Genomic DNA, 10,056 nt, shown 5'->3' with positions numbered 1-10,056 from the left:
TTAGGATGGTCTTTATCTTGAACTTCTAGAGAGGATAGTTAGAGCCATCCAACTTTCCACTTTCGTTGAACGGTGGGATTCGTAGTCTTGCGGGCTGGGCAATCTCTCACAATCTGCTCGCAAAAAATAGAAACACACTACCAAATCTTCTTGCTAGAGTCTAGGCTCTGATACCATGTAAGAAAATATTACAACGTCTGTGCTCAATAGATAACAGGATCTTGTACAGAAGAGAGAAAAACAGATAGTATGAGGAATAAAAAATTTGATTACTATAGAACTGATACAATAGATGGTGCTGCCTCCCAACCGTGCGCTCCTGTGAAAGAAGCTTCGATGGCAAGCTGGAAACAGTAGAGGATGGAGGCTGGATGCTAAGAAATCAGGGTTGTTGTAGCTAGTGATGAAATGGGCTTCACGGGCTTGCTCTTATAAAGCCACCAGTCATAGTCGGTTAGGCTCAATTGGGTGACTGACCCAGTCTGCCCAAAACGGTCGACTGGGGGTCAGTCTCGAAATAGGCCACCGACCATACGATAGAACCGGTGTGCAAGATAGAACAACTAACCTAAGGTTATCGTTCGAAATTTCTGTTGCCGGGGCAGAAAGGACTGCAAATCCTTCATCCCCCAGTTCGGCCCAGAGCCGTTCGAGATCATCTGAACCTCCAAACGGGCCCCGCAACCCAAGAGTGGGCTACCTTGGGAATTGCTCCATCTACCCTTAGTGCGGTCAGTCAAGGGATGCCTTCCCGCACTTGCATGTAGCCTAGTTGGTGGTGTGCCAACTCTATCTGAAGCCATCTAGCCATCAGGCCACACATGGCCCCCATCTGGTGTCCAAACAAGGACCTACTAGATAACCGAGCTACTGAAATGCCTTCTCCTCATATGGGGGGCTTACAAGTAGAGTTCGCTGGTTCCCGCATAGTTACACGAGAGTGGAGCATTGATATCTAACACAAATGATGATGTTGATAGCATCAATGAAGTTGCTATGTATAATATGATTGGTGACACAAAAAATAATCTTAGTGCGGATTGCATTCTTGATAGCAAATCAACCATGATTCATGATACTTTATATTCAATGGAGTTACTCAATTCTTTGAAATTTGGTGGTGGCTTTCCTCCTCATAACCTTGCATTAAAAAAAGATGTTCCAATAATGCTTTTAAGAAACATAAACCCAACATTGGGTCTATGCAATGGGACAAGACTTTTAATCATTGGGTTATTAATGCAGAAATTCTAACAAGTTCACATGCTGGAAAAATGGTTTTTCTTCCAAGAATCTCACTCTCCATAAACAATCTGGATTTTCCATTCACAATGCAAAGAAGGCAATTTCCAATAAAAATTGCATTTTCAATGACCATACATAAATCCCAAGGACAAACAATAGAATAAGTAGGATTGTATCTGAAGAATCTAGTCTTCCCTCATGGACAACTATACCTTGCTCTTTCACGTGCATCATCTCCAAATAATATCAAAATTGTTATCAATGAAGATCAAATTGAACAATCAAGAGGAACATTGATAAGTTATACAACAACAAACATCTTGTATATAGAAGTCTTTATTCAAAATTGAAAAAAGGTAAAATTTTAATATAAATTTATTACATGAATATATAAGGATACTATCTATTGAAAGTATATGTAATTTAAGTAATGTAAAAAATTTGGGTATATTTAAAAAAATTGAACATGTAGATGAATACTGAAGAAATGTCTCATCTACAAAAGAAGAATAATGAAGAAATGTATCATCTACATAAGAAGAATACTGAAGAAATTTATAACCTACATGAGGACACAAGTTTAATTTCATCACATGTTTGAAGCAAAAATTTATATCCAAAAGGGGAGAATAAGAGGAATTATTTTCATGAAGAAAGTGAAAATTTCAAAAAAAAAAGACAAGTGATGAATCACCAATCCCAAATAAGGTTCTCAAGAGAAGTAATGAGAAGCTAAAAATTACAACCAGATCAATGAGAAAGAGAAAAATAGTACATCTAAAATTTCAATGTCTCTTAAATTAAAAAAAATAAATATGAGATTGTATCATAATAAATTTGAATATTTACTCAATATAAATAATTAAACATATATAATTTAATATAGTAACATGATAATACTTTTGATACTTTTAGAAGGTCTATTATTTAATTATTTATGATTTAAATAGCCAATATCAAATATTAAAATAGAAGAAGAAGTAGAACCAACTTCAAAGATCTATTCTCAAAAAATGAGAGAAAATGTTTCATAAAAAAATATTGCAAGAAGGAAAAATCTACCTCTGAGAAGTAGGCCTTATAAAATGGTCATGGGAACATGAAATGGCCTTGAAAGAGTATATTGAAAATAAAACCATTCTATACAAGAAAAGGTACAATATTACTATAAATTTCTTACATAAATTTATAAATTTAATATTTATTAAAACAACTTATAGTTTAAGTCATATTTAAGAAATTCAGTATATTCCAAAATACATTGTTCAATATGCAGATGAATACTAAAGAAATATCTCATCTACATGAGGACACAAGTTTAATTTCATCACGTGTGTCAATAAAAAATTCTATATCCACAAGAGGAGAATGACATCAATGATATTCATCAAGAAAGTAAAATATTGAAAAACATATCAAATGAGGATTCAACAATTACAAATAAGGTCCTAAAGAGAAGTGGTGAAAATCTAAAAATTACAAAAAGATCAATGAGAAAGGGAAAGATGGTAAATCTATAATTTCCATGGCTCTTCATTATAAAGAACAAAATATGAGATTCTATTTTAATAATTATGAATATTTAGTAAGTAAAATAATAATAAGTATATAATTTCATATAGTAAAATAATTATTTTTTTGATGAATTTATGAGTTCTAATATTTCTTTTCTTATGAATCATAAAGCCAATATCAAATATTCAAATACATGAAGAAGTAGGACCAAGTTCAATGTTCTATGCTCAGAAAAATAGAGAAAATGATTCATAAAAAAATATTGCAAGAAGAAGCAATCTATCTTTGAAAATTGAGAATTACAAAATGATCATGCATCATCAAAAGGCCTTACTCTTAAAAATAAATACAAGTCTCTATAGAATGATATATTAAAGAATCAAGAATCATTCTTACCAACCTTAAACCAAAAAGCAAAGGTGAGTGTAGAACAAGAATTTCTACAACATTCAGTGACGATTTAAAAATTCTACATTTTATAAACAAATATAAAATTATTTATTTCAGATATGATTTCCAGAATAATTAAACAAAATTATAATCATTATTCAAAATTTAGATAATAATTTTTTAATTAAAAGAAGGGTAGAGCAGAGGGGGGCTTGTCAAAGCCTCTAAAGTACAAGGAGGAACAGAACTAGAGGAAGGGAGAGAGAGGGGGGGTTGAGCCGAAGGTAGGTGGAAGGGAGAGGAGTGGGAGTAGTGAGAGAGGTGAGGAGAGAGTGGAGGGAGGAAGAGCCTTGAGATGGAGGGAGTGGAGAGGCTTAGACAGAGGGAGAACGGGCCAGAGGCACGGACGAAGGGGGAGTGATAGAAGAAGGGAGCAAATTAATAGATGGAAGGGAGCAAATTCACAGACAACGATAGGTTAATTGAGAGCGAAAGGTGGGGGAGGTGAGTAATTACTTAACCGATTTATAGTGAGGAGCAATTAGGAGGAGTAATCAAGCCTCTTATTGATAAGTATTTTTAAATAAAGGTTTAAGGGTGGAGGATTGTTGTTTGATCTACCCACTTTCTAAGTGGGAAATTTTTAATAAACTTCCACTCATGCACACCATCTTGTGGTGGTTTTTTAAAGTCTTTGGGTCACTATCTCGTTCAATAACTCTATTAAGGCTTTACCTCATATAGTTTTTTCGTCAAAGGGATGCTTCAAAATTCCATGAAAAGGGGGGACTTGAACTCAAGACTTTTAACTCTGCACGAAGAAGGACTTGTTGGGATATGTATGATCAAGGGCTTGCTAGGAGCATGTGTGCATCCACTAGCAGTCAGGCACACTTAGTGCCATAGACCATGACACACGTGATGATGTAATGCAAAAACCCCCACATGGGGTGGTGGCTATGATTTAGGAGCTACCTCCTTTGATGTAGGAGAGATGCCATTGATTTAGGCCACCCTCTCTCCATTTCTATAAAAGAGGGACTTTCCTCTCACAATGTATAGAACACCCATTGCTATATCTCATGTGTTCTCACTCACCTCCATGATGAAGCTCTCCTCTCTTCCCAAGTTCCAACATTTGGTATCAGAGCCTCCCAAGTTCCAACATTTGGTATCAGAGCCTCCTTGAGTCCCTAGCCCATTGTAGCTTCAATATGCCACCTCATCATTTTCTTCTCCACCCTCCATCTTCTTCTTCATTTCTGCCCTCTTTCTCTCCAAATTTTGCTTAGCTCCGTTCTCCTCCATTAAGCGACCATTCCTAGAGCCCTCTAAGCTGAAGTTTCCTCTACTTAGAATGCACCTTTGACACCAAGCAATTAGGGAGAGATGCCCTCTATAGCTTGTGCCAACACGATCTTTGCTCGATAAAATTTCAAGAGATCCCACCTATTGATGCAATATTTTGCCAATTTCTCTTAGCCACGAGTGGGCAACACTATGAGCTTGCTACTCATGAATTTTGAGCTCAAATGCTTGCTGGAATAAGGAGAAATAAGAAAAAGTCCAATCGGAGAAGGTGCTACTGTCGTGAGTAATGCTGCATGTTTTTTAGACAATCCTATCTGTTGGAAGTAGTCCTCAATAAGAGATTCCATTTTCCTTTAAAAGCCCTCTGAAAGTTTTTCTCTTCAGCTTCAATTGCACCCTCCAATTTCATACTGCTCAATTCGGGGGTAACAGTGATATCTACTTCTACTTTGAACCATTGAACATGGTTATGTGCTAGAAAGTTTCATTATTATGTGAGTAATATTTGGGCTTATGGATGCTTTCTCATTTGAAGTGATCTAAAGAATTTTCCAGCTTCACCTTTGGAGCAGTCCTGAATTTGACAGTATTTTAGAAAGCTCATGATGCATTTATGATATATTTGTGAAGTGAATATGCCTTCATCTTGTTGTTCTTCAAATGAAGCTCATGTGAAGAAAGACAAGCCCTATAAATTTGATGAATGTTTCATCAAGGTGAACACCAAGAAAAAGATATGTGCCTTATGTGGAGTACCCAATCATACTATGGAGTATTGCCACCTGAAAAGGTTTTCTCTACAGTTACTTTCCAAGATACAAGCCCAAGAAGAGGAGAGGAATGACTCCCACTACATCTCCAAAGAAAATGAAGCATTTCATGTGAAGAAGAGCTACATCAACAACAAAGAAAATCTTGCTGAAGGAAAGAATCCGTCAACAAATGAAGAATCAAACAAGTTTGTGGTTGAAGACAAGGGCTATGCCTTTTGAGCACTTTGTCTTTTGAAATTTATTTATCAATGACTTAATCACGTAGTCAATTTTGAGGTTCTCTGCCTGGATTAGTACTCCAAAAAGAATGTTATGGTTTTGCTTTAGTCCATATAGTCTTTGTAAATCACCTCTGGTCACCATACGATGTAGGCCATGTGATGTGTGTTTGCTCCCATGGTACCTCGTGGAGACATGAGAAACTAGGTCCACACAAAGGCCTATGATTAATCCTTGTACATGTAAGAGAGATAACCATTTGGGGGGGTATATCCTATTTTTGTAAACCTTGACCCTTGGGAATCTTTTCTAGCATGAGATCCTAGCCATAGATTTATCCTTGACCACCATGAGATGGCATGAGAAACTATGAGACTAGATGTATCCTTGACATAGGATGAGGCAAACCGTTGAGGGGGGGTATGTTGGGATATGTATGATCAAGGGCTTGCTAGGAGCATGTGTGCATCCACTAGCAGTCATATGGTTGTGTGTGTGTGTGTAGAAGAGCCACACTTAGTGCCATAGACCATGACACAGGTGATGATGTAATGCAAAGGCCCCCACATGGGGTGGTGCCTATGATTGTGGAGTTCCTATGATTTGGGAGCTACCTCCTTTGATGTAGGAGAGGTGCCATTGATTTAGGCCACCCTCTCTCATTTCTATAAAAGAGGGACTTCCCTCTCATAATGTATAGAACACCCATTGCTATATCTCATGTGTTCTCACTCACCTCCATGATGAAGCTCTCCTCTCTTCCCAAGTTCCAATAGGACTTACCACCACTAGGGTAAATGAAGATGTTGCCACAAATTTGGTAGTGGTATTATAACAGGGGAGTGGGCCCCTCCCCTTATAAATAGAGTGAAGTCTTGATTGATCACTCTTTACTCCTCCTTTAATGACTCTTTGTAACCCCTCTCCTTACCTTTCTACCCTTTCTCTTTTCTATTTTTCTACCCCTGTCCTCCGCTCTCCTGCTTCCTCTCCTTCTTCCTCTCCACCCTCCCCTCTGGTCTCCGTCCCCTCAACCCTCCCTACTCCCTCCCCCTCTCTCCCCTCTCTGCTCAGCCCTCCCATCTCCTCTACCTCCTCGGATTAGGAAAAAAGGGAGCTCATTTTGGGGCCTTGAGAGAAATTCACAATTTCTTCATTTTCTTTTCTCTAAAATAATAAAATATGACATAACCCTACTGGGTCCAACCTGCTAAATCACTTTTATTTGTATAGGTTGCTTTTTAGGCCATTTTGGCCTTTCTCGAGCCTCCGAGGGCCTAGCATTTCAAAAGCCTTTCTGAGGGTTTTAGTGCTCTGGATGCATCGATGATGTCAAAAATACCAAATTCTGCACTATACGTCAGATATAATAAAGTAGCTCAAGTTTCCTCATTGAATGCTAACTCGATTGCATTCCTTTTGTTTTTCTTTTTCTAAAATTTTCAACATTACGTTGGCCCTTCTTTGATTGGTGGAGGGCTATGTTCTTTCTTGGCTAAAAGGCCCCAAAATGAGCTCATTTTTTTTCTAATGCGGGCCCTCTCTCCCTTTCTCTGTCTGGCTCCCCTCCCCCTTCCCCCTCATATACCCGCATTGAGGGTGCCTTCTCAAGTCAAGGGGCCCCACCGATGCTTCTTGTAGCTTCATTTAATTGACACGCCTCATAGCTTGATTAATGGCAATACCTCCTATCGCCTCACAGCTTGATTAATCGATTCGATTAAACCCCCCACACCCTGAAATAAATTAATTAATAGGCCCCAAAATAAATGTGGGGTACCTCTTCATAACCAAGATCTACAAAATCAAGTTTTTCCATAACCTTACTCAAACCTTCAAAGTTGGAAATAATCCCCAATGGTTAAATGTTTTGTCAAAAGCTGGCTAGGAGGCTAAAGTCTACTTGACACGTTTTCTATAAGAGGAGGCTACTTGCCAAGTTTTCTCTCACAAGAGACCACTTCGAGGGGCCAAGCATGGCATAGGGTGAGTCTCTATTTTATTAGCACTGGTTCTCCTAGAGATAGTGCTTTAGGATTGAGTTGAGTAACAGTTTTGAACTTTTATGATTATTCTTAGTTTCTTAGGAATTTTTATTAGAAATTTCTAAAATTCTTAACCTCTACGTTTAGATGGCTCTTGGCTTTTCAACTTTTAGCTTGTGTGTTGGCTTTTCGACTTTTAGCTTGTGTGTGCCTTTTACCCCTCTCCAACATGGCTATAAATCAATTCAAGGGCTCCCTCCCTATAACGATTGCCTTGGCTTCCTCTAGCTACAAGTTTGCAAGTCGCTTCAAGCTTTCCAGTTGCTCATCCAGGCCTCGCATGTTTGTTTGTGAGGAAGGTGCTAAAAGCCGATTCACCTATTAACCATGGGGAAGACGTGATTTCTCCTTCTCCTTCGTCGTCTTCTTCGTCGTCTATTTCCACCACAAGTTTGTCTCCACCTGCTGCTTTCTCAACATGAAGAAGGAAGGCTCGCAACGGCACATGCAACTCAGGCGCTGTGTATGAGCGCAAAATTTCCATCCGGTGCTGCTGTTCGACAGAGTTGGAGCTTGGGTCACTGTATACAGCTCCGATGGCCAACATAAGTCTTATATTTGGGATTCTCGGTTAGCCCTCTCTCTCTCTCTCTCTCTCTCTCTTGGAGTAATCCGCAATGGAGAACGAACGAATCGAAGATTGATGGTTCACAACACTTCTGCACGAAACACACAACCACGGACTTCCCCCACTCCCCAGCATTATCTCACCAAAGAACGATTTGGTTTAATGATCTGTTCTCTCACGGAACTTCCGCAAAAGTACTCCATCTATATGTTTCTAACTATTTCCGTTGTTTCGGGAAAGACTCAAACCCGCGAGTGCGTTTCTTCGATATCACACTTCAGAGTGGGGTTTCGTGGCCTTAATATGCTAACATCACGTCTTTTTGGTTATGTTTTCACAGGGAATGCAGTTGCCATTCTTCTGTTTCTAGCTCCAATGTAAATCTCCAAACACTAAGTACATCACTGTTTTCGTTTTGGACAGTCATAACGCCTTTAACTTTGTTGCACGATTCGATCTCATTGCCAGGCCCACATTCTGGCGGGTTTTCAAGAAAAAGACTACAGAAAGTTTTGAGGCCCTTCCCTACATATGTACGCTGCTCAATACATCACTGTGGACGTACTATGGGTTAATCAAGCCAGGTGGAACTGTTATCCTTTCTATTAACGCAGCTGGTAGTGCTCTTGAATTTTTCTACCTCACACTTTTCGTGAATTACGCACCAAAATCCCGCAAGGTAACGTAACATCGCTTTCATTTCGTCTCCTCTTGTCCTCTAGCATCCTAGTTTGATCAGCATGCCACACCACTTGAAAGCAAGTATTTTCTTTGAGATCAGCATGCCACACCACTTGAAAGCAAGTATTTTCTTTGGGATCACCACGAGGTATGCATGATTGCGGCATGATCAACAAATGATTCTGTAATGTGGCTTGCAGGCTCGAGCTGCTTTTCTCATCTCTCTTCTCAATTTCATAAGCTTTGGCTTAATTGTTGCTCTCACGATGGCCCTACTACGAGGAGACAGACGTGTTAAAGTTGTGGGCGGGATCGCCTCCGCTATCAACGTCTCGGTGTACGCTTCACCTTTGGCGATAATGGTATAAAACATTTCCGTGAAAATTGTAACCTCAAAGCTGGACGTGAAAATCTATTCTGTCCAAAGATTCTCGTATCTTTACAGAACACTGTTGTTGATGTTTGACAGAGCACTGTGGTCCGGACAAAGAGCGTGGAGTTCATGCCTTTTCTTTTGTCGCTATTTCTTTTCCTGACAGGTGCAGTGTGGTCGATTTACGCATTACTCGTGAAGGACGTATTCGTTGAGGTAAGCAATCCCAAATCTGAACTAAACACTCCAGCTGAAAACAGTAGCTCCGATCTAAACAACTGCACTAGGAGAAGTGTAAGCCCGGGAACCTGATCGTTTAGTTGGACTCGGGATAAACCTGATTGGCTATTTAGTATTCTTTTTCCTCACTATCGGAACGCTACTGTAGCCCATCCTAATCCTCACAACGAGTTTGCGATGTGCTTGCAGATACCCAGTGCGATTGGATTTTTCCTGGGGGCCGTGCAACTAGGCTTGTACATGTGTTACAGGAATGCGAAGCCCGCAAAGCAAAATGCCGAGGAAGCATCGACCGCAGGGCGTATAGAAGTCGCCAAGCTTTGCAGCCCTCCAATTTCTCCACAAAACTTTCAAGGTCACTAACGTGGAGTCCATGATTCCTTACACGGATGCCCCGCCTTGACTTCCAATTTCTCCGCAAAAACTTCAAGAAAAAGAGGTTATGTGCTTCTAGAGCTGCATTTTACCAACATACTTTTTTTTTTTTGATTCTATTTCGTGACATGTATATTTACATGACCAGCCTAGAGAAATTTCAAGCTAGCTCAGCTCATCCTTAGAGCTTAAGCTAAACATATGAAAAGGTGTGTTTCAAAAGCAAGGTTTTCTAATTTGATTTCTAAGCCCCATAAGTTTTTAGAACCCTCCATAATTTTTAAGAAGGGTTGAGCACGATAGTACTCTAGGGTTGCAGGT

At 39.4% G+C, this 10,056-nt stretch overlaps 1 protein-coding gene across 1 annotated transcript; it reads left to right on the top strand.

Annotated features, from left to right (window-relative positions):
* The first annotated feature begins 7,828 nt into the window (after positions 1 to 7,828).
* LOC147883361 (bidirectional sugar transporter SWEET16-like) lies at positions 7,829 to 9,838 on the top strand. The gene is made up of 6 exons (XM_087399617.1): positions 7,829 to 8,068; positions 8,407 to 8,443; positions 8,535 to 8,745; positions 8,948 to 9,109; positions 9,217 to 9,336; positions 9,550 to 9,838. Exons 1-6 carry the CDS (start codon positions 8,035 to 8,037, stop codon positions 9,721 to 9,723), a joined length of 738 nt encoding a protein of 245 aa, XP_087255743.1. The 5' UTR covers positions 7,829 to 8,034; the 3' UTR covers positions 9,724 to 9,838.
* The last annotated feature ends 218 nt before the right edge of the window (positions 9,839 to 10,056 follow it).

This window comes from Dipteris shenzhenensis, chromosome 28 (genome assembly GCF_047967505.1).
Source record: "Dipteris shenzhenensis isolate YYH24624 ecotype China chromosome 28, Dip_SZ_1.0, whole genome shotgun sequence".
Taxonomy (NCBI): Eukaryota; Viridiplantae; Streptophyta; class Polypodiopsida; order Gleicheniales; family Dipteridaceae; genus Dipteris; species Dipteris shenzhenensis.
The sequence above is the reverse complement of the archived record's forward strand: the minus strand, read 5'-3'. Positions and strand labels throughout refer to the sequence as shown.